This window comes from Balaenoptera acutorostrata, chromosome X (assembly GCF_949987535.1).
Source record: "Balaenoptera acutorostrata chromosome X, mBalAcu1.1, whole genome shotgun sequence".
Classification (NCBI taxonomy): domain Eukaryota; kingdom Metazoa; phylum Chordata; class Mammalia; order Artiodactyla; family Balaenopteridae; genus Balaenoptera; species Balaenoptera acutorostrata.
In genome coordinates this window covers 92,692,239-92,716,549 of record NC_080085.1, presented here as the reverse complement: position 1 = coordinate 92,716,549, position 24,311 = coordinate 92,692,239, and the positions used below count along the sequence as shown (strand labels likewise).

Below are 24,311 nucleotides of genomic sequence, written 5' to 3'. Positions count from 1 at the left end.
TTCTATATAAATGATATTTTGGATGCAGTCCAAGAAGATTTCATTACAAAAGCCCAACAGAACCTCATTCTGAGGCAGCCTTCTCCTGCAAGAAGACTCCACATATGGGTTAAGTCAACATTCTAAAGTGGTTCCAGCATATCTTTTCTGAGACGCTTAGTAACAATCAATGATACCCTGAAGAGTTAAGAACCTTTCATAAAAGCAGAGAACAGATATGCAGTAACTGGTACCATGTTCCCTAAATTAATTGTCCATATTCCACATATAGCTAGCTTATCAGTACAACTTATTAATAGTGAGCTTCACAACTATTTTATTTGTAGCTAATTCTAAATTCACAGCTAGTTTACTCTTTGTTTGGAAACTTTTTCTTCCTGTACCAAATTATACTTAAAATCGCATTTGCCATGATTTGGTAAAACCAATGCTTACCTGTAACTTTCAATTCAGTTGTTCTTCTTACAAGTTTTCCTTCATACTTAAGCTCACAAGTGTAATTTCCTCCATCTTCTTCTTGAACTTCCTGGATTAGAAGGGCATTTCCTTTCTGTATTATGATGCTTCTCCACATTTTTGGCTTGCATTCCTGCAGAGAAAATATTTTCAAGTAAGCAAAAAATAAAAATTCACATCACTAAGTCTTAGTACTGGCAAGTTAGTACTTTCACTTTTTTGCACTCTTCTCTTTAGTTTTCAAAATATGTAGATAAAGAGTTAAGTCAATGACCAGAAAACATCACAAATGCATCTTATTGTATCCAATTGAAACATCACAACTATCACCCTAAGAACCACATTAAAGGCCTGATCCCAAGAGCAGAAAGTCCTTAGAGACATTCTGCAAAAACAGAAAAGCATACAAGATCCCCAAACGCAAAAGAGGTAGAGCAGTCACTAAATAGCATTTTAATGCCCTGGTTCTTTCTATATGACAGGAATATGTCCTAAGAGTTCTAAGAGGATAGTGTTCACTTAGCAACATAATATAAACAAGGGAGTCTTAGGCATTATTTTAAAATTCTAGTTGGCTTTTACACTGGCAATGGTTTAATTAATTTTTATAGTAAAAACTAATAATAATATTCAAGAGTCTCTCTCCCCATAGTCAAGAGATCTATTGTGGGGAGGTTGAGGGGGTAAGGGGATCAAGAAAATGAGGCTTGAGGAATTCTCTAGAAACATAGCTAGGTAAAATGAGGACACACTTTGTTGTAGTAAGGTAATGGGGAAATTATCCACTTATTTTCTGAGTTCAGTGATCTGTGACCAGATAATAAGATTTGGGTTTTGAGGTCAATTCTTTTACTCATCTGGTAAGAATGTGTTGCTACTGGAATTGGACTTTACTAGAAAGGAATGGTTAACGCTTTTGCATCGACCGACAGAGATACAACAATGGCAGAGTATGTAAGAATATTCAGCCAAGTGGCTTTGTCTTTTGGGAATTTTCTCAGACTACTTTTTACATATTGATCCAGTTTGTCTACCACTTATCTCAAGTGCTCAAAGAAAGTGGTGGCCAAAAGCTGTGCAAACATCAGTGAAGCTGTGGGGGATAGGTGTGAGGGGGCTCTGAAGTATTTTATCATTTAAATTCTGGATCTTTCAGTTAAGGAATTAAAAAATTGATCATGAGGCAGTTGACCTGAATAATAATTGAGGGCAGTTTCCACTTTCCCCATGGTATATACAACATCTCTTCTACCTCTCCTTCTCCCCACCCTTACTCCCACCCTCTTCACACACATCCTAAATATTCACGTAAAAGTAAAATCGGTGCTGACTCTCAATCCCCAGCTCTGCATGCTTGAGTGTGTGCATGTGTGTGTGCGCACATGTCGTAAAATGATTTGGAAGAGTGAGTACCCATTTATTAGATTTTACTGTAACAAAATTTCTTCTGTTATGATAGCAGAAGTTTTGACAACAAAACACAAAAACTGACACTTAAGTTCACAGGTATAATATTTAAGAGATATGCTTGCTTTATGTCCAATACAACTACCCACACACATTGTCAGAGAGTAAATAAAAGTAATACTGTCTAGGGCATCTAGATATAGAGCTGCTTCACTCCCTAGGGTCTTTCCAAAGAACACTTAAGGGTCTGTCTGAAATTCTATTACATACCATGTCTGGCAAGGTTTATCACCTATATGAGATTTGCTTCTGAGTTAAACCTTGGGATATAAGGTTTCTGGGAAAATGAAAAAGAGAGACTGAACAGAAAGAAAAAAAATAGCCCAGCTGCCACTATCGTCATACAATAATAATCCACAATTATTTTCGCATTGCTTCCAACTCTGATAGCCTCAGATTTCTAAAGAATCATTCTGAAGGTCATTAAACAAAAATATGGTCCCTCTGGGCATTTTGAGAGGAAAGGAAAATGAAAACTGAGCTGCTTCACTTTCACATAGCAGTGGTGGGGGCAGGCAAATGAGCCCACACACTCACTTCATTCAAAGACAAATGGCATCATTTTCTAATATCATTTGCGGGGGAAAGTCCATATGCAATTAGCTCTGACCATTTTCATTTTCTCTGCACACTGCTTTGTTTTTTTTCCCTAGGAAGTAAAATCTAAAGAGTGTACAGGAATTACAAAATAACTCCTGATGAAGAACAGCCTGGAATCTTCACATGTTCTTTGGGATAGATACAGATAGTCCCAAGTGCTTTTCAAGTTGTCATCTAGCCTTATAAAGGATTCCTTGTACCCAATAGAGTTTTTGTTTTTAACTGTGTTATAGGAAAATGCCATCTTCAGGTCACCTCTATCCTTCTGGAACAATGTAATATAGATGAAAAGGCAAACTAGCTTCAGAGCAAGACAGCTCTAGGTCAAAATCTGGGGTTCACCCAAGTTCTGTGATCTTGGGAAAATTTGCCTAACTTCTTTAGGTCTCAGTTTTTTACTCTGCATATGGGGATACTATACACTACCATATGAGCAGCCAGAATCCAGAGCCTTGCAGAGTTTACTCATTACACTCTTGTTGGGCAGCACTATATTTAGTGGTCATCCAACACAGAGAATGCTTTTCATCCCTAAACTTTCACAATCCTGGATTATATCTCCTCCAAACGTCTGATTCTGCTTGGTGAAACTTGGTGCTAATGGACTAATCAGATAAAAACAAATATTCACTAATTGGTTAACCATCCCCCAGCAACATAATACTTTAACCCACTGAAAATGTATAGCTCCTAAGAGGCCACTCCAACACTAATCCTAGCAGGTGGGTAGAGAAACTATATTTTGTTCAGAAGAACCTTGTAGATGATATCCTGCCCCCACCAACCCATCCTTCACGAAGTTACCTCATTGGCTATCCTGCCCACGTCTGGGTGCCTATATCAAATCTCAGAAGTCTTCCAGGTTTTTGGCTCCATTATTTGCAGCATCTCTGCCTTAAGCTGCTGGCTGCTAAGCTTACTACTGTCACTGCTTCTCTCCTGCCTCCAGTCTTCCCATCATCTCTTTCTTATTGGACAGACAACATTACCATACTTCACTCCCTCCAGACCTGTTTAGTTTAGTTCTGACAGCCTGGTGGGCAACAAAGTTTGCAGCACATAGGTCAAGTCTCAAGATGGTTGTTTATCTGAGGCAAGGACAAACTACCAGAACCTCAAATGGGAACAGGCCCCTAATATTGTCCTCAGTGTGTAATGCCTCTATTATTTAATGCCTCTGAGACCATTACATTGAACTTAATCAACTGGAAGTTTTCGCTGAGGACCAGTTTTACTTAAGTTTAACAAACAGCTTCAGTTCATGGTCCAGCTGTCCTCTCACAGAACAGTTTGCTGTAGGACATCCTTGCTCAGTCAAAATCACATCAGCCTTTAAATTCCAGCTTCCTTCCCTTCTTCCCAGCCTTCCTGAGTGGAAGATGTTATTTGCCAGCAGTTGCTAGGTTGGGAGCCTAGGATGTTCAACAGAAACATCTGTTGACCAAGCCCCTTGAAGCTGCCAGCCATATTTGGATCTTGGAGTTCCCACCCTGAAATATTCACCACTACATTCACAGTCTACTTCTGAGATAGCATCATCACAACCACAGGTGTATTTCAATCAGTTTGATTTGTTAGTCATGGTTACTTCAGTGCTATTCAGAGCACATGACTCATTTCTCACAGCAAGAACACGAGGAAGATTCATTTAATATTTATTCTGATTCTGAAGTTCAGACACAAAGCAGCTGTGCAACCATAAGGCAATCACATAACCTCTGGTCCTCTTCAAATACCTAACACACATTCCCTCACACCAAACTTCTCTCCTTTCCCCTGGAGACTGGACTATTCCACAGAGCATCTAGGCTCTGTCTAACAATTTGTAGGAAACCTGAACTTTCTTCACTTTAAAGATGGAAGAGATAGGAGCACAATTGTGAATTGGGTATCAATCTTGTACTTCCACTCCAAATGCCTAGGATAACCCACTGCAGGGAGTCCTTCCCCTCCCTAGTGCTTTTCCTCTAACTTTCTATCTTCACAGTCCTAATGTTGAATTTGGTACCCCCACAGTGGTTGAGTACAAATCCCACATTCAAATACTTGGGATGAAATCCCAAGTCATATGTTCTTGAGCATGCTACTTAACCAATCTAAGCCTCAGTTGCTTCACCTATTTTTAAAAAGTTGGTGATAATCATAATATATACCAAATAGGGGTAATTATTAGGATTAAGTGAGGTAATACATATAAATCCTCTGTAATATAGAGCACCACATGCTAAAACCACTCAATAAATATTAACTATTATTCTATTATTGTCATTACCCTCAGTATCCAGCTTTCAAATTACATACACAACTATCTTGATATGTTAATAACTATTAGGAGTTAATGTGACTCATATTTCTATAGGAGTCTGGAAACAATCCAAAAGATTCAAATGAAGGGGTTGATTTACTGTTTCTTATCTGACACATAAAGGACTTGGAAGTTGTTACTACCATCCTAACAACAAGAAAAAAGCTGAATAAACTGAAACTCAATAACTTCTTTTATTTCCATCAGGTAATTGAAGTCACAGTAAAAGCCACTGTCCCAGAAACTGGAGAGACAGGTAGATACAGAGAATCACAGTTTACTGGGAGCAGAAGTAGCCTCAGGAGCCAACTGGTAGGAACACTTAAAGGATAATTGACTAATTTCTGGAAACTAAGTGTGAACTAGCTTGAGAAATAAAAAATCCCTGAGGGCCCAGTCTTGGAGGGTGGCCCACACTTTTGTAAGTTTTACCTCCACGAGTCCCACCAGGTTCTTCTCCGGCTGAAGATCAGAGAAAAATCCTGCTTCTGGCAAAGGATGGGGAAAGTAAACCATTTTGAAATATACCCAAAGAGCCTGCCCATAAAGGACGTGGGGTACAGGATATATACAACCCCAGCCTCCTCTAGCCTTTGAAGTGGGGGAAGAAATAGCCAGCTCCAGTCCTCTCTATCTTTCCTGTCTTACAGGAAGCCGAGAAGCACATATGATGGTCACAGGCCAGGGACTAGGCTCACTAAAAGACTGAATCTAATCACAGGATTATAGAATGCTTTCCCTTGCCCAACACCTTACCAGTACATCAATAGGGCTCCTGTATAATAACACGATATTACAGTTGAAAGAAATACACAACACCGACCTTATTTAAGAATATGTCTCTAGAAAAATAGAAGGATAACAGGGAAGTAAAAAATAAGGACACCAGAGAGACTTTTAGCTTCTAACACCTACAGCAAGTAGTAAAAACAGCCTAACTCTTAGCCAGATAAACATTAAAAAAACCTCACAGTAAAGGCCTATTTACTTCAGTTCCTTTTACCAAGTACATCACGTCTGGATTTTTAAAAATATTTACAAGGCATACTAAAAGACAGAAAAAACCACACTGTTCAAAGAGAAAGAGGAAGCATCAGAACCAGACTAAGATAGGGCAGAAATTTTGGAATTACTAGTCTGGGAATTTAAAATAAGTATGATTAATATGTTAATGACACTAATAGAAATAGTGGACAATATGTAAGAACAGAAGAGAGATGGAAACTCTTAGAATCAAAAGGGAAATGCTAGAAATCAAAACACTGTAACAGAAATAAAGAATGTCTTTGATAGGCACATTCATAGACTGGACATGGCCGAGGAAAGAATTAGTGAGCTTGAAGGTATACCAATAGAAACCTCCCAAACTAAAAAACAAAGAGGAAAAAGAATGAAAAAAAATTGAACAGAATGTCCAAGAACTGTGAGAGGAGTACAAAAGATGTAACATAAATGTAATGGGAATACCAGAAGGAGAAGAAAGTGAGAAAGGAACAGAAGAAATATTTGAAGTCATTCTAATGCTGGCTCATCCAGGATTACCAGACTAGATCATACCAGACTAGGTAAGACAGAGAGGTTTGGTGTACAGGTAGGTTACTATAAGCAAATGAGCTGAGTTTTGAATGATATATAAAAGTTAGGCAGGCAAGCAGGACATACAGGAGAGAGGGAATAACATGTGTAGAACTCAGATGTGAAAAACCATGGAGTGGACAAAAAAATATGAATAGTTTTGCTCTCTTGAGAGTGTGGCAATGAGTAGGCTGAGGCCAGATACTAAAAGCCTTAAATTCCATTCTAAGATATTTGCACATTGTCAGGTTTCAAATCTCAGCTCTGTCACTATATAACCTATCTCATAAGACTGTTCTAAGAATTGAATTATTTAATTAATGAACATGTGTGGCACAGTCAGGCCCTGTAAATACTCAACAAAAAGGAACTACTAACTAAAAGTTTTTATAGAATCACTGGAGTGCTTTAAATAGTGGCACACTATGATCAGATGTGCATTTCTAAAAGATCATTTTAATGGATATATAGAAGGTAGTCAGATTATAAAAAGAGACATTGCTTAAAAGGCTTTAATTTACTTTGATCTGTTTTTATCCCTCGAATGTCATTAATGCCATTAAGGATACACAGGAAGACCCTTTAAAGTCTGGATTCTTATAACAATTTAGGAAAGATCAATAGCAAACTCCTGTTAAATTTGAGAAAAACAAACACATCAAAAATTATAGAAGTTGACAAAAACATATCATTTTGATAAATCCAGAAATTGGGCAGTCAAAACTCAACCTTATAAGATCTTTATTCCTAATCACCAAAACCCAGCAGCAAATGGTCATCAATGGGTGAATGGTTAAACAGTGGTACATCTCTACAGTGGAATATTGGACTATTATTCAGCAATAAAAGGAATGAACTATTGATATATATCACAACATTGACAAATCTCAAATGCATTATGCTAAGTGAGCAAAGACAGGCACAAAAGGCTACATATCATATTATTCCATTTATATGACATTCTGGAAAATACAAAACCATAGGAATAGAAAACAGATATCTTTTTAGCAAGGACTGGGGCTGGGAGGAAGGGACTGAATACAAAAGGACATGGAGAAAATTGGAATGATGAAAATGTTCTGTATCTTGTTTGTGGTGTATATATTTGCCAAAACACATCAAATTATACAAGTACAAAGGATGTATTTTATGTTTGTAGATTATACAGAATAACAGGACTTAAAAAACCCTCAATCTTAAATTCCCAATTGGAGTTTGAGATGTCCTAGGTAACTTTGCTTCTAGCTTCCTATGTAACTTTTTCCTTTCTATAGTAGCAGCAAATATCAAGGACTTTAGTCATTAGATGTTTATAACATGTCTGATATATATGGCACACATTGTTATACCTATTTTATATGTGGGAAAATAGAGGCCCAGTGTCATCCAATTACTCATCCACATTAATGGTGTAATGGTGACCAGAATCCAGGTGCCCAGACTCAAAGACCAGTGCTTCTTACACATATTAAATACCCATTCCTCAAATAGCAACCCATCTTCTTTATAATTTGCAAATAATAAATAACCATTGTCCCATTTCTAATGCCATACCTAAAAATAAAAACAAGGATAAACGGGTCTTAAATCTTGTGTCACTGACTGTGGTTTTAGGGCACACAAAATTGAAGCCTTCGTGGGATTCCTAGCTCATTCCTTCTGGATAAAAGTATCTTTGAAAATTCTAGTTAAATAGATTAAGATTTTCAGGATGGAATGTAATTTTATGGTTACAAAATAAGGCACATATTAATATCATTACAGTTTCAAAAGGGATTCAAAAACCCCAAGCATTTTGCCAAACCATTTTTTAGCCAAAATGTGTTGGTCATTTGGGCTGTGGTATTACAAGGTCTTCAATGACCTTCTTTTTCCCTCTTTAAGAAAATTGTCAGGATTTTCTGAGAGACAAGATGGCGGATTTGAAAGACTTGAGCTCACCTCCTCTCATGAAAACACCAAAATCACAATTTATTGCTGAACAATCATTGACAAAAAAGACTGGAACCTACCAAAAAAGATATTCTACATCCAAAGACAAATAAGAAGCCACAGGACGGTAGGAGGGGCACTTACATGATATAATCAAATCCTATAACCACCGAGTGGGTGACCCACAAACTGGAAAATAATTATATCACAGATGTTCACCCATAGGAGTGAGAGTTCTGAACCCCATGTCAGGTTCCCCAGCCTGGGGGTCTGGCATCAGGAGGAGGAGCCCCCAGAGCATTTGGCTTTGAAGACCAGTGGGCTTGTGTTCAGGAGATCCACAGGATGGAGGGAAACAGAGACTCCACTCTTCGAGGGCACACACAAGGTTTCATGTGCACTGGGACCCTGGGCAAAACAGTGACTCCATAGAAGCCTGGGCCAGACCTACCTGTGGGTCTTGGAGGCTCTCCTGGGGAGGCGAGGGTCGGCTGTGGCCCACTGCAGGGGCAAGGACACTGGTGGCAGAGACGCCATGCAATTTTCCTCAGAGTGAGCTCCCCTGGTGGTCACCATTTTGGCACTGAGACCTGGCCCCACCCAACAGCCTGAAGGCTCCAGTGCTGGGACACCTCAGGCCAAACAACCAACAGCGTGGGAACACAGACCCACCCATCAACAGACAGGTTGCCTAAAGTTGTCCTGAACCCACAGCCATCTCTAGACACCCCCCTTGACACAGCCCTGCCCATCAGAGGGACAAGACCCAGCACCACCCACCAGTGGGCAGGCACCAGTCCTTCCCACCAGGAAGCCTGCACAAAACCTTGGACCAACCTCACCCACCAGGGGGCAGACACCAGAAGCAGGAAGAACTACAATCCTGCAGCCTGCAGAACAGAGACCACAAATACAGAAAGTTAGACAAAATGGGATGGCAGAGAAATATGTTCCAGATGCAGGAACAAGATAAAAGCCCAGAAGAACAACTAAGTGAAGTGGAGATAGGCAATCTGCCTGAAAAGGAATTCAGAATAATGATAGCAAAGATGATCCAAGATCTCAGAAAAAGAATGGAGGAACAGACTGAGAAGATACAAGAAATGTTTAACAAAGAACCAGAAGATTTAAAGAACATAGATGAACAATACAATAACTGAAATGAAAAATACACTAGAAGGAATCAATAGCAGAATAAATGAGGCAGAAGAAGGAATAAGTGAGCTGGAAGACAGACTGGTGGAAATAATTGTCACAAAACAGAATAAAGAAAAAAGAGTGGAAAGAAATGAGGACAGTCTAAGAGACTTCTGGAATAACTTCAAACGCACCAACATTCACATTATAGGGGTCCCAGAAGGAGAAGAGAGAGAACCTGCCTGAGAAAACATTTGAAGAGATAGTAGCCGAAAACTTCCTTAACATGGGTAAGGAAACATTCAAGTCCAGGAAGCACAGAGAGTCCGATACAGGATAAACCCAAGGAGGAACATGCCAAGACACATTTTAATCAAATTGACAAAACTTAAAGACAAAGAGAAAATATTAAAAGCAACAAGGGAAAAGCAACAAATAACATACAAGGGAATGCCCATAAGGTTAACAACTGATTTTTCAGCAGAAACTCAAATGAGCATATTTACAAAGTGGAAACAGACTCACAGACATCGAAAACAAACTCATGGTTACCAAAAGGGAAAGGTGGGGGGAGGCATAAATTAGGAGTTTGGGATTAACATATACACACTACTATATATAAAATAGATAATCAACAAGGACCTATTGTATAGCACAGGGAACTCTATTCAATATTCTATAATAACCTTTGTGGGAAAAGAATCTGAAAAAGAATAGATATATGTATCTGTATAACTGAATCACTTTGCTGTACACCTGAAACTAACACAACATTGTAAATCAACTATACTCAAATATAAAATAAAAATTAAATTAAAAAAAAAACTCCATACTACCCAACTTAGCACTTAAAAACAAGAAAGACAATTGTCAGAATGTTTAGCAAGATAAATAACTGTAAAGCTCTTAACTTTGGAAGTTTATCTCATTGTAATGAGTGACAGCATTTAGAAATGGTCATTCCTAGACTATTATTTAGGAGATGAAATTAACTCCTCACAATCCATCTGGAATTATCTTAAACATGGTATGAGTCAGATATCTATTTTTTTGCAAGTGAATTGTCAATTATGTGCACATCATTTTTAATAAGCTGTTATCCTCCCTCCACACCCATTAAAATGAAATGTTATCATATACTAAATTCTCATATATACATACTTTATCTGTTTCTAGATTCTCTATTCTATTTAACTGATCTATTTATGCTTTCTTAAACTTACTATTTTAATTGCTACTGTTTTGCAGTAAGTTCAGTATCAGACTAAGTCCCCTCTCATTAATGTTTTTTTTCCAAAATTTCATTTGCAAAGCTGATATATTCATTCATCCATATGAATGGTATAATGTTTATCATGTTGTCTAATTTTTAAAAATTCATATGTTAGCAAATTGGATTACTTATTTATATAATATTGGGAATAACTGATCTTTTTTTCTATGAGATCTTCCAATGCAGAAATATGTTCTGTCTCTCCATTAATTTAGACTATATTTTATGTCCTTCAACAAAATTATATTTTTATATAGGTCTCCTCCCATCTTTGTTAAATGTATTCCAAAGTGTTTTTCAGTTTTTCATTGTTGTAAATGGGATAATTTCATTTTTTCCTTTACATATCTAACTGATTATTACTGGCAAAAATAAAAATTATTAAATAGTTTGTATATTTTTATTAAGCTACCTTATCAAGTTATCTCATTAGTTCCATTTTTTGTTGTTGTTTAATCTCTTGGGTTTTCTTGGTATACAATCATACAATCTGAAAAATAAGATTATATTGTCTCTTCTTTTCCAATGTTTGTATAGCGTATTTCATTTAATTTTCTTATGGCATCAGCTAGAACCTCCAAAACAGTACTGAATAATAGTACTGACAGAGATCATTCCTATCTTGTATGCCATGGATGTAAGGATATAAGTATGTTTACAAGGATGTTTACTATAATACTGTGATTATTTTTTAAAAACTAGAAAAAATTGAATATCCATCTGAAAAATGGTTGAATAAAGCAAGGTTATATCTAGCCTATGAACTATGATACAGCTATTAAAAATGAATTAGAGGGACTTCCCTGGTGGCGCAGTGGTTGAGAATCTGCCTGCCACTGCAGGGGACACGGGTTCGAGCCCTGGTCCGGGAAGATCCCACATGCCGCGGAGCAACTAAGCCCATGAGCCACAACTACTGAGCCTGCGCGTCTGGAGCCTGTGCTCTGCAACAAGAGAGGCCGTGATAGTGAGAGGCCCACGCACCGCAATGAAGAGTGGCCCCCGCTTGCCGCAACTAGAGAAAGCCCTCGCACAGAAACGAAGACCCAACACAGCCAAAAATAAATAAAGTTAATTTTAATTAAAAAAAAAAGAGGAGCAGATTGTGCTTCTCAAAATACCCTATTAAAAAAAATGAATTAGATATATATAATCAACATGCACATAGTAGGCACCCAGTATATATATACTAACTGAATGAATGAATTTGCACTGACCCATCCATAATGCCCTCAACCACCCCATTATAACCAATGGCAAACATCTGAAATTAAGATAATTGTGGCAAGAAAAAGGAGGATTCAAACTGGAAGCCTTGACCTCATTAACATCAGCCTTTTATCAGCTGAGGTAACTAATGACATAGATATGTGTTTTACCCCAAGGAACGTATTTGTATTTTCATTGCTAATGTCCTATTAAGGTTAGGGAATTCTTTTGTTTAGAAATGGGATAAAGGGACTCTACACTCTTGTGTCAAGTATTCTCAGTGAATAATGAGGTTGTTCTCATGTTCTTAGTTCAATAAAGAAAATAATCTTTATCTCTCATTTCAAAAATGTTTCCAAAAGCATTGACATAATTGTATATTCTGTTCTAATGTTTAAGCCCCATACATAGCGTCAGGAGGAAGAGCTGAAAGTGTAGCCCCTCTCCTCACTTCCTTTTGCTAACTAATAGAGTTCAGATAGAGGAGTTACAGCCCCCTTATGCATATCTCTTACATTCCAAGGACAACCAGGATAGGCTTACTCATTCATCTTTATGAACACGCCCCAGTGCCATATGAGCCACCTCTACCTTCCTATTCAGCTGTGATTACCTGCAGGCATGGAAGAATAGTACTCAAAGGCCTGCCATAACAGGATGGTTGGAAAAGAAACAAGTTTAAAGATTACATATATTTGAAAAGAAGACTGGGAAAAGGATCATGCAACACATACTTTTCACTGTTAAAACACTGGAGATGGGCTTCCCTGGTGGCGCAGTGGTTGAGAATCTGCCTGCTAATGCAGGAGACACGGGTTCGAGCCCTGGTCTGGGAAGATCCCACATGCCACGGAGCAGTTGGGCCCGTGAGCCACAGCTGCTGAGCCTGCGCGTCTGGAGCCTGTGCCCCGCAACGGGAGGGGCCGCAATAGTGAAAGGCCCGCGCACCGCGATGAAGAGCGGTCCCCGCACCGCGATGAAGAGTGGCCCCCACTTGCCGCAACTAGAGAAAGCCCTCGTACGAACCGAAGACCCAGCACAGCCAAAAATAAATAAATAAATAAATAAATAAAATAAATAAAATAAATAAAATTAAAAAAAAAAGGCAATTGACTGTTTAAAAAAAAAAAAAACACTGGAGATAATACATTGTACATTTCTAACTTTGGATATGCACCAGAATTAACTCTGGACAAATGTGTCCTCCTCTTTTCATTGCTGTAGCCAGAGCAAAATCACTTCATGTTCAGTCTGATAGGAAATGCACAGACTACAGGGCAAGCAAGGCAGATTATCGAAGTATTGGCTAAAAAGGAAACGTTTTCCCAATACGTCAATACATTTTTTCAAGGATTTACTTAAAACCCTGTGTGAAAAGTGGGGTTAACAATGCAGTTGGGAGCTTCAGAGACTCTTTAACTTTTGGTTTTAATTTCTAATCCTGATCCATTTGTATAGTGTAATGGCTAAGTGGAAAGACCCAGGAGCCAAACTGCAAGTCACAAACAGCTGTGTGACATTTGTTGAGTCACTTAACTTGTCTGAGTCTCCAGTCACGTCTTTTGTAAAATGGGGATAATAATAATACCTACATAAGACAGTAGAGATTGAGATTGAGAAACTAGAAATTGAGTTAATCCATCTAAAGCACTTAAAATAGAGTCTGGCATATAGTAAGTACTTAATAAATATTACTTATCATTATGCTAATTATTTATCAATTATAAAATGTTATACAAATATTAAATGTTATTATCCAGGCAGAGCTGGAAAAGCCCTTTGTTTCACCATCATTGGTCCATTTCTAAGAAAGAGTGAGGGTTAGATTTTTCCAAGGAATAAACTGCTTTGGTATACAATGACTATGGTGATGTATAGAGATGTGAAGAAAGGGGAAGAAAGATTTTAGTGAAAAGACAAAAAGATGAGATAGAATGAACACTGTAAGAGAAAGCTGATGACCTGGATTTTACTCGTAGTTGCTAACCCTTGAGCTAGTCAACCTCCCTTCCTGAACTATAAAATTGAAATAAAACCTTTTTACTCATCTTAAAGAAGTGCCTGAGATCGAGGCTGGGTTTAGCTCCAGGCCTATTGCAGGAGAGGGTAGTGATTAAGAAAATGGACTCTGGAACCACACTGCCTTGAATATAAAATGAGGCTTTGTTAGCTGAGTAGCTTTGGACAAGTCTCTATATTCCTGTAAGACTCAAGTTTTTTCCTCTGTTAAATGATGATAATAGCACCCACCACACAGAGTTGCACTGAGACTTAAGTGAGATAACATAGAGACCAAGCTTAGCACAGCTAATGGCACATAGTAAGTGACTAAGAAATACTAACAAGGCTAGGACTTCCCTGGTGGTCGAGTGGTTAAGTACCTCCACTGAAGGGGGTGTGGGTTTGATCCCCGGTCAGGGAACTAAGATCCCACATGCCGTACAGCATGGCTGGAAGAAAAAAAAAAATTGAAAAAAAAAAAAAAAAAGAAATACTAACAAGGCTGATGATGGCATGAAGGGTCCCACTAAGTATGGATATTCTATATTTATGCATAATGAACATCATGTTCCTTTTTATCTGTCAGAATATTAAGAAAAAAAAAGGAGGATGACACTTCACAAAGAGACTTGAGGTTCTAGTTCAGGACATGCTCTTGCTGTCTCTTTTCGAGTTCTCCCAGGTATGAAGATAGAGGAACTTCCAAATGTAAAAGCACCTGACAACTGTAGGAGCTAGGGGTTAGGCTTTCCTGGAAACTGAGGGTCTGTCAGATACTACAGAAACCACCTGTCCTACCTTTTATGTGTGTTTGGTTGCAATAATGTGCACACTACCTGTGCAGAAAACCTCCTTGGTCACCTCTGGCCACCATATATGGTCATATATGGTCACCGTGGGCCAACCAGTGTGGCTCAGAGGTGGCAGAGGGTGCTCAGTCCTCTTTTAGAACCACAGCGCCCCAGGCTCGCAGCCAGAATATCATAGTTGAAAGGTTCTATGTTTATTTCTCTGCTTCTTGTCCTAGATCCATGCTCTGCCCTTGTCTGACCTACTCTGTGCCCAGAGAAGCTGAAGACTATTGATTCTACCCCCTGGTTTTGCTCTCTGAATTCTGTTTGAACTCGCATGGTGTGAGGGAAGACGCTAGCAAGAAACCAGAAGGCGGGAGTTAAGAGGGGTTAGGGTTTCCGTCCTATCCACTCCCTCTCTGTTTTCCACAGTTAATATGCTCCTCTAAGGCCACAGCTCTTGACAGGCCTGCTCCACTCTTGCCAGTTTCCAGAGATACAGTTCCTTCCCCTTGCCACCCTAGACTTAGGAGCGGTAATTTACAGCTTCTTCCCTTTTTGGTTCCCTTAACCCTAACCACACCTCTGTAAACAGTTCCTTCATTCAACTCTCATCTGTACAACCTTTGAGTGTGGTTTATTTCCAGATAAACACGTTATTTCCAGTGTTCACACATCCTGCACTGGGCCCATTTCTCTCCTCTGCACTGACTGCAGTGGTTCTCACAATATAGACCATGATAATCGTTGTTATTTTTTGTAAGCACCATTACTTGTAAAGATGGGCCTTTGTTCCTAACAGTAAATAATATTTCTATGTCCCTCAAATACTTTCTTTCATGTGTTATTTCAGTCTTCACTCTTCTTCTCATTTGCTCTCATGAGTTGGGGTAAAGGGATATTTTCCTTATTTTTAGTCTTTGGAGAAGCTGGGATTGCTTCTGACACCTGCTGATGGAAGTACATGAAAATCAGTAATATATAGGAATCATAGATCTGAATTATTTAGCTGTGGATCTGCTGATTCTTCTCAGTGAAACATCTAATACCAAAAACTCAAAATAAAATCTCTCCCTTTTTATCTCCCCAAGCCAGCTATTGACTTAGGGTAAAAAAATGCATTAGACATCATTCTGAGTTACCTTGTACCACACAACATCAGGCTCCTGATCGGACTTTTTAAAGTCATCCATGTCTGGGCAGGATATCTCCTTTCTTTTAGTGACTTCAGATTTTTCCAAATAGCGGATCCTGCTATTGTAGCACAGACCTGATTCATTCTCTGCAACAGTCAAGGACATTGACACCTTCATGCAATATGTCGAGTTTCTGTAGGAATAGAGAAATAGCAAAATGGCTTTATTGGGTGCTTACACCTATGTTTTTACTCTGTATATTTCAAGAATATTGACTTTTCCATTTAGGACCTTGCCTAGAAATCAGAAACAACATGGAAACAACACAGAAAAAATTTCTACTTCAACTGACAGGGATATATGGAACAAAATGCTAATGTGGACATCTCTGGCCATGAGATAGCTACATAGAGCAGCTGTACCCATCTTCTGAAATGTAAAATAGTCAGACTTCTTTCCCAGTGGTAAACATTGCTATGTTGACAATCTGATAGCAAAACCTTATGAGAAAGTCTATAACTAGGGCTATAGCCATTTCTGGTTTGCCCTTATGGCCAGTCCCTTAACAGGTATTCCAAGGATTGTTAATTTTGCCATTGGTTTCTAAGCCAACATTTTCTTTTATAGGATACATACCAAAAAACAGATCAACAACTTGTATGGGTATAACTGAATCACTTTGTTGTACACCTGTAACTAGCACATCATTGTTAATTAACTATACTCCAATATAAAATAAAAATTAAAAATAAAAACAGATCAACATACAGAAGATACCCATTAACTCACATAGCTTTTTAAGGTGTTTACTGAGGTATGTCAGGGGTCAAATTTGGGTTCCTACAAAGAACAAATCCTAGCAGAGTGGATTAATTTTATCCATCAAAACTAGAATTATAAAGGAATTTCAACATTGAATTTTACCATAAAGCTGCTTTAGAAATTGGACATTAATGGGCTAACCCATAATAGAAGGGTATTTATGAAATTGAATTCTGCCTTCATTTCCCTATGTATATCTCATGACATTTCCCTACCCTACTCTGCCTAGACTCCAGAAGGTATCAAACACACAAAAGAAATCTGGAAAGTATTAGGAAGAGACCAGAAGCAGCCTGGTAAGACTTAAAAGAAGGTCAACTGTAAATCTCTTGGTGAGACATTTCAGAATATGTGTCCTAAACATCAAGGGATACCTGCTGTTAAAAAACACAAAGTGCCAGGGATAATTCAAAACCGAGTATTTTTACAATTAAGTAATAACAATCCTGATAAATGGGATTAGCATGCCAACCAATAATTTTAAGATGGCCTCAAATGACTGTTACTGTTTGTACTTCTTAGTATTCATTGAAATTTCACAATATGCCAGACACCATACAAAACACAGGAGTGAAGATGGCTGCTGCCCATTGAGTTTACAAACTAAGTTAATCAAAATGACTGCTACTTGGATTTCTAGTGAAGTTAATTGCTGGCAAGTACTCCTGACTATGCGATGCCTGTGTCATCTGAAGATGCACTTCCATTCTGATGTTCAGATGTAACCCCATTATACAATGTAGATTGTGAGCTATTGCTTTTCTCTCTTCCTCAATGAAGGTTCTTAGAAAGGGTATAATATATGCCCACTAGAGATCAAATGTAAGAACATTTAATTCTATTAAGAAATGTTTGACAGCTTCTTTAAGAGCCATGAAGCTAAAGCCACCAGAAATGTTTTTAAGTCTCAGACAATAAGGTAAAATTTGGTTCAATCAATTTGGCTCCTCTTGACTCCATTTTCAATACTTCAGTGTTACACATGCCCATGTCTCCTTGCTTTCTTTAACACCCTAAATGATGTGGCCTATTGTAACATTCTGTCCTTCACTCATTAGGGTGCAGTCGCAATCGTATTTACTCTGTTTCTTGAATATACTAAGTCTATTTGAGCCATGGTTGTTTATACTTGCTCTTCTCTTTGATTTTCTATCATGTGCTTTTTGTTAAGTGTGAGCAAAGAATTTGTTGCTCTTGTTCATCACTCTATTCCTGGAATGTAAGTTGATAGTAAGTGCTTAGTAAATGTTAGTTGATTAAATGTGTGGGCATCAAAAGGTATGTATTCAAGAGACACGTCCTCTCTGCTCTACTTTTGCATAAACCCCATATGGTACTAACCACCCCATCCCCATTCTACAGATTCATGTAAGTATGTGGCTGGTCAGATATCACATTACCTGTTTAAATATGACTCAGGATAATTCTGCATGTATTCTTGTACCACCAGGGTAAGGATTAGCCAAATTTGGTGCATCAGCATACCAGCAAAGAAAAAAATATAATGACTATATCTGGGAGACAAGAAGGACTAGGGTATGTATAGGGGATGGAAGGAAGATAAATGGTCACAGTTTTTAAAAAGTTTTTAACGAAGAAGAAAGAAAATCACCTCTGCTAAGTATGTAAAATATTATGAACAGTTCTTAATGTCACAGACTTTGATCATATCTGTTCCATGGTGTCCATCCATACAGGTGAAAGAGACTTACTTTTTAAATATCTTCCCATTTTTGTGTTACAAACCCAGGGAGAGAGAGCTGTTGACCAGCAGTCTCAACAATAGAAGTATTAGACAGAATGTCCAGTTCCCTGAAAGGAGCTTACTATCCCAAATCTATTTAGTCCTGAGGAGAAAATAGGGTAGACTAAGTAAGGGACCAATATAATATAGTGGTTTCATAACAAAGCACTAGCTTTGAACTAAGATCCACTAGGTTCAACTAGCTCTGTGTCCTTGGGCAAGTTATGTAACATCTCACAGTCTCAGATTCCTCAGCTGAAAAATGAGGATAAGAAATCCTTTACGGTGGCTCCACTGGAGTTTGGAGGAAGAAGTTATTTTTATTATACAAACTTAAGCAAAAATAAGTTTACTGTTTTCAGTTGGAATGGTTATAATATCTGACCTCTCCAGGCTGCTATAACTATTAAGCAAATATAAAACATATAACACAGCATCTGGCCCATAGTAAATATTTAATAGACTGTCATTAGAATTGTTATTACCGCTTGTATTAGTTTGTACATATATTGTTGATAAATTAATAATCATAATTTATATGTGATGTAGTAATTGTGAACAATCACCAGTATAATAAAAACAACACATTGGCAGCGATGGGTTAAGATATGCCACTGGCCTGGGGTGCTACTTGAGAGAAAAGAGTCTAGAAGAGGTCAGTTAGGCAACAGGCCTAGTACCAGTGCACCATGAAGGTCTGAAAGGATCAAAAAGATATACTGACCTAGGCACAAAAAGAAGTTAATCAAGAGAAAGCAACTAAGGCAAGAAGGAACTACCAAGTACTGTGAATACCAGCTATTAGGCAAAGGCCAGAACTTTGGAGGTCGAATTGTTAGTAAGAGTTCCACTAAGACTTTTGCAAGTTTCTTAGACAAACACCTTCTATAATAAAGCCCAGACCCCTAGGCAAGGTTTCATGTTCCCTCTCCAAACTGCCCAAAGTATACACTATGTAGGTCATGCCAGCAGCACCTTCATTAACTTGGGATGAGGATGAGGGAAGGGAACCCACCCTGGGAATGGTTGATAGGTTGAAGGAGGAAATATTCTCTCACCCTTACCCACAAACAATCTTGACCAGGGCTCTGCATGAATTCACTCTTGCTCTGGTCTTTACCATGTAAAAGGCTGCTGACATACTGCTTGTTAGCCCACGAGCAAGCCCTAGTATGAAGTCCTTGATGACGAGCAAGTTCTCCGGAACTCAAAACAAGGCCTGGTGTGAGTCCTGTTGTTTCCATTGCTGACTTGGGGGAGGTGTGATCAAGGATGCCTGACAGTCTGACACTCAGGTTGATTTTTATCAGTTGTTTAATCCATCCCTGGCACAGTTCCTGCTAACAGTCTTGCATTATATAGATTTTACTTTGAAAAATGCCGCAGGCCAGTTCTATTTAAAATGTTTCCTGCAACTGGGACCTAAAAATGTTACTTTTCTTTCATTAGGTACAATTAGAGCTGTGCAAGTTTGAGGAGGCAGACTGACGAGTGTGCAAGAATGGGAATTGTACTTTTTTTTTTTCTGTCCTCCTTTCACATCCTGAGGAGGACAAGGAGCACATTCAGGTTCAACATGAGCAAAGGGCCTTCACAGTGATGTTGCAGCAATGCCTTACAATTGTATACATTTGTAATCTTTCAAGTATTTCCATATCTCCTATCTTACTTAATTCTGGCAATAATCCAGGAAAAGGTGCAGGGTAAGTATCATCTACATTTTGTATAGGAGTAAAACAGAGACACAGAGAGGATAAATAACTTAGTCAAGATCATATAGCTGGTCAGTGGCTTAGAACCAAGGTTCTGGCTGTTAGCCCCTGGCCACTCTCAGAACTTGATGCTATCAGCTGAAGTAACTCATGGCTATCCACACCAACTTGGGGATGCTCACCAAAAGAAATGCAGATGTGTAAAGATAACACTTCAAGAACACTGTTATTAAAATGCACAGCACAGAATTTTCAAATTTGTAAATAAACCTTGCTTTCTATTCCAAAGGTTTAATGTTAGCTACTTTAGGTCATAATTTATACACTTTTTTGCAGAAATATTTCTAAGGGAAAATGTTGATCATCTTGGGTTCCCTAAGGGGAAAAGTAAAACCTAGGATTTAAAACATACATGAGAAATACAGATGCCCCTTTCCAATTCCCATTTATAAAACATGCTAATATTATAAAATCTAAAGTTGTACTTCAAAATTTGAGTTTAAGTGCATTTGTTGTATCACCAGGGCTAACCTACTGAAAATAAACTAAATAAATTAGGGAACTCTTTCATATCTAAAAGCAGAAGCCCAGAAAAAAATGCCTCAGGATATAGTTGAAACTTTTCTAAATAGTTCCTTCAACTGTCTTATCCTCATTTCAAAATACTTTCCTTGAAAATCACAGAACTATCTAATAGTTAGTAAACTAAAACAAAGTTTGTTTTCTGATATTTTTGAAATGTGAATTGACCACTATGCATAACTATCAATTAATCAATCTACCATTACTGGATGATATTGTCCTCAAACCAAAAGAACTATGAACTGATATTATACCAAATTCAGGGAAGGGAAACAAATGAATAAACAAACAGGATATTAGGTCCTTTGTTGAATTCCATTTCTTGAGAATCATTATAAAATAAGAAGATTTTACTGAAAAACATATTTGTGTGGAAAAGGAGACTTTCAGATGAGTGCAGAAATAAGTACATATAACTGCAAACATGCAATGTTAATACTTTAAAAGACCAAGAGGAGGAAAAAAGGGGGAGGATATAAATTACTAATATCAGAAATAAAAGAGGGGATATACAAATCCCATGAATACTAAAAGGATAACATAGGAATACTGTGAACAGCTCTATACCCACAAATTTGATAACCTAGATGAAATGGACCAATTTTTTGAAAGGCAGAATCTGCCAAAACTCATAAAAGAAGAATCAGACAATATGAATAGACACATAGCTATTAAAGTAATTGAATAGATAATTAATAACCTTCCAAAACAGAAAGCACCAGGCCCAGATAGATTCACTGGTAAATTCTATCAAATATTTAAGAAAGAAATTATATCAATTCTTTATAATCTCTTTCAGAAGATAGAAGCAGAAGGAATACTTTCTAACTCATTCTATGAGGCCATCATTACCCTAATACCAAAACCAAAGACATTAAAAGAAAACTGCAGACCAATATTTCTCATGAACATAGATGCAAAATCCTCAACAAAATGTTAGCAAATCAAATCCAGTAATGTATGAAAAGAATTATACACCACAACCAAGTGAGATTTATCCTGGTTCGACATTCAAAAAGCAATTAATGTAATCCATCATATCAACAAGCTAAAGTAGAAAAAATCACATGATCAGATCAGTAGACACAGAAAAAGCATTTGACAAAATCCAAAACCCATTCATAATAAAAACTCTCAGTAAACTATTACTAGAGGGGAAATTCCTCAACTTGATAAAGAATATCTACAAAAAACCCTACAGCTAACATACTTAGGGTGAGAAAGTAGAAGCTTTCCGACAATGACCAGGAATAAAGCAGTATGTCCTCTCTCACCACTCCTTTTCAGCATTATACTGGAAGTCCTAGTTAATGCAGTAGACAAGAAAATTCACAGATTACATGATTTTCTATGTCGAAAATCTGAAAGAATGGACCAAAAAAAAAAAAAAATGCCTGGAACTAATAAGCATTTATAACAAGGTTGCAGGATATAAGGTTAATACACAAAAGTCAATTGCTTTCCTATATGTCAGCAATGAACAAGTTTTAAATTTGAAATTAAAATCACAATACCATTTATATTTTGGAAAACCCTAAATGAAACACATAGATATATATCTAACAAAATATTTACAAGATCTAGATGATGATAACCACAACACTGAGAAGAACAAAGCTGGAGGACTGACACTACCTGACTTCAAGGTCTACTATCAAGCTATAGTAATTAAGGCATTGTGATAATGGCAAAATAATAGACAAATAGATCAATGGAATAGAACGTTGAGCCTGGAAATAAATCCACATAAATATAGTCAACTGATCTTTTTTTTTTTTTATCTGAGAAATCTTTCCTTTGCCTTCATTTTTTAAAATTTATTTATTTTATTTATTTTATTTTTGGCTGTGTTGGGCCTTCTTTGCTGAACGGGGGCTTTCTCTAGTTGCAGCAAGCAGGGGCTACTCTTCCTTGTGGTGCGCGGGCTTCTCATTGCGGTGGCTTCTCTTGTTGCGGAGCATGGGCCCTAGGCTCATGGGCTTCAGTAGTTGTGGCTCATGGGCTCTAGAGCTCAGGCTCAGTAGTTGTGGCACATGGGTTTAGTTGCTCTGCAGCATGTGGGATCTTCCCGGACCAGGGCTCGAACCCGTGTCCCCTGCATTGGCAGGAGGATTCTTAACCACTGAACCACCAGGGAAGCCCTCAAATGATCTTTGACAAAGAAGCAAAGGCAATACAATGGAGAAAAGACATTCTTTGCAACAAATGGTACTGGAACAACTGCACAGCCACATGCAAAAAAAAATGTATCTAGACACGGATCCTTACACGCATCACTAAAAGTAACTCAGCATGGGTCACAGACCTAAATGTAAAATGCAAAACTATAAAACTCCTAGAAGACAACATAGAAGAAAACCTAGATGACATTGGATATGGCAATGATTTTTTTTTTAATTACAACACCAAAGGCATGATCCATGAAAGAAATAATTGATAAGCTGAACTTCATTAAAATGAAAAACTTGGGCTTCCCTGGTGGCGCAGTGGTTGAGAATCTGCCTGCCAATGCAGCAGACATGGGTTCGAGCCCTGGTCTGGGAAGATCCCACATGCCGCGGAGCAAATGGGCCCGTGAGCCACAACTACTGAGCCTGCGCGTCTGGAGCCCGTGCTCCACAACAGGAGAGGCCGCGACAGTGAGAGGCCCGCGCACCGCGATGAAGAGTGGCCCCCGCTCGCCACAACTAGAGAAAGCCCTCGCGAAGAAACGAAGACCCAACACAGCCATAAATAAATAAATAAATAAATAAATCCTTCCTTTAAAAAAAAAAAAAAAAAAAAAAAATGAAAAACTTCTGCTCTACCAAAAACAGTATCAAAAGAATTAGAAAACAAGCCACAGACTGGGAGAAAATATTTGCAGAAGACACATCTAATAAAGTTATCCCAAATATACAAAGAATTCTTAAAACTTAACAATAAGAAAATAACCCGACATAAAAATGAGCCGAAGACCTTAACAGACACCTCTCCAAAGAAGGTACACAGATGGCAAATAAGCATTTGGAAAGATGTACATCATATGTCATCAGGGAAATGCAAATTAAAGCAACAATGAGATACTATTGCACACCTACCAGAATGGCCAAAATCCAGAACAAGTGACATCACCAAATGCTGGTGAGGATGCAGATCAACAGGAACACTCATTCATTAATGGTGGGAAGGCAAAATGGTACAGCCACTTTGCAAGATAGTTTGACAGTGTCTTATAAAACGAAACATACTTTTACCATATGATTTAGTATTCATGTTCTTTGGTATCCATCCAAAGGATTAAAGAAATTATGTCCACACAAAAACTTGCACATAGACATTTATAGCAGCTTTGTTCATAATTACCAAAACTTAGAAGCAACCAAGATGTCTTTCAGTTAGGTGAATGGATAAACTGTGGTACATCTAAGACAATGGCATATTATTTAGTGCTAAAAAGAAATGAGCTATCAGGCCAGGAAAGATATGGAGGAACCTTAAATACATGCTACTAAGAAAGAAAAAAAAAGGCACTCTAAAAAGGCTACAAACTGCAGGATTCCAACTATGTGACCTCGTAGAAAAGGCAA

General features: G+C 38.0%; 1 protein-coding gene across 1 annotated transcript in view; it reads right to left on the bottom strand.

Annotated features, from left to right (window-relative positions):
• The window catches only part of IL1RAPL2 (interleukin 1 receptor accessory protein like 2), a 549,721-nt gene that overhangs the window by 500,954 nt on the left and 24,456 nt on the right, over positions 1-24,311 (bottom strand). The window contains 2 exon segments of the mRNA XM_057537682.1: positions 436-589; positions 15,889-16,075. Of these exon segments, the coding sequence (XP_057393665.1) occupies positions 436-589; positions 15,889-16,075 (341 nt within the window).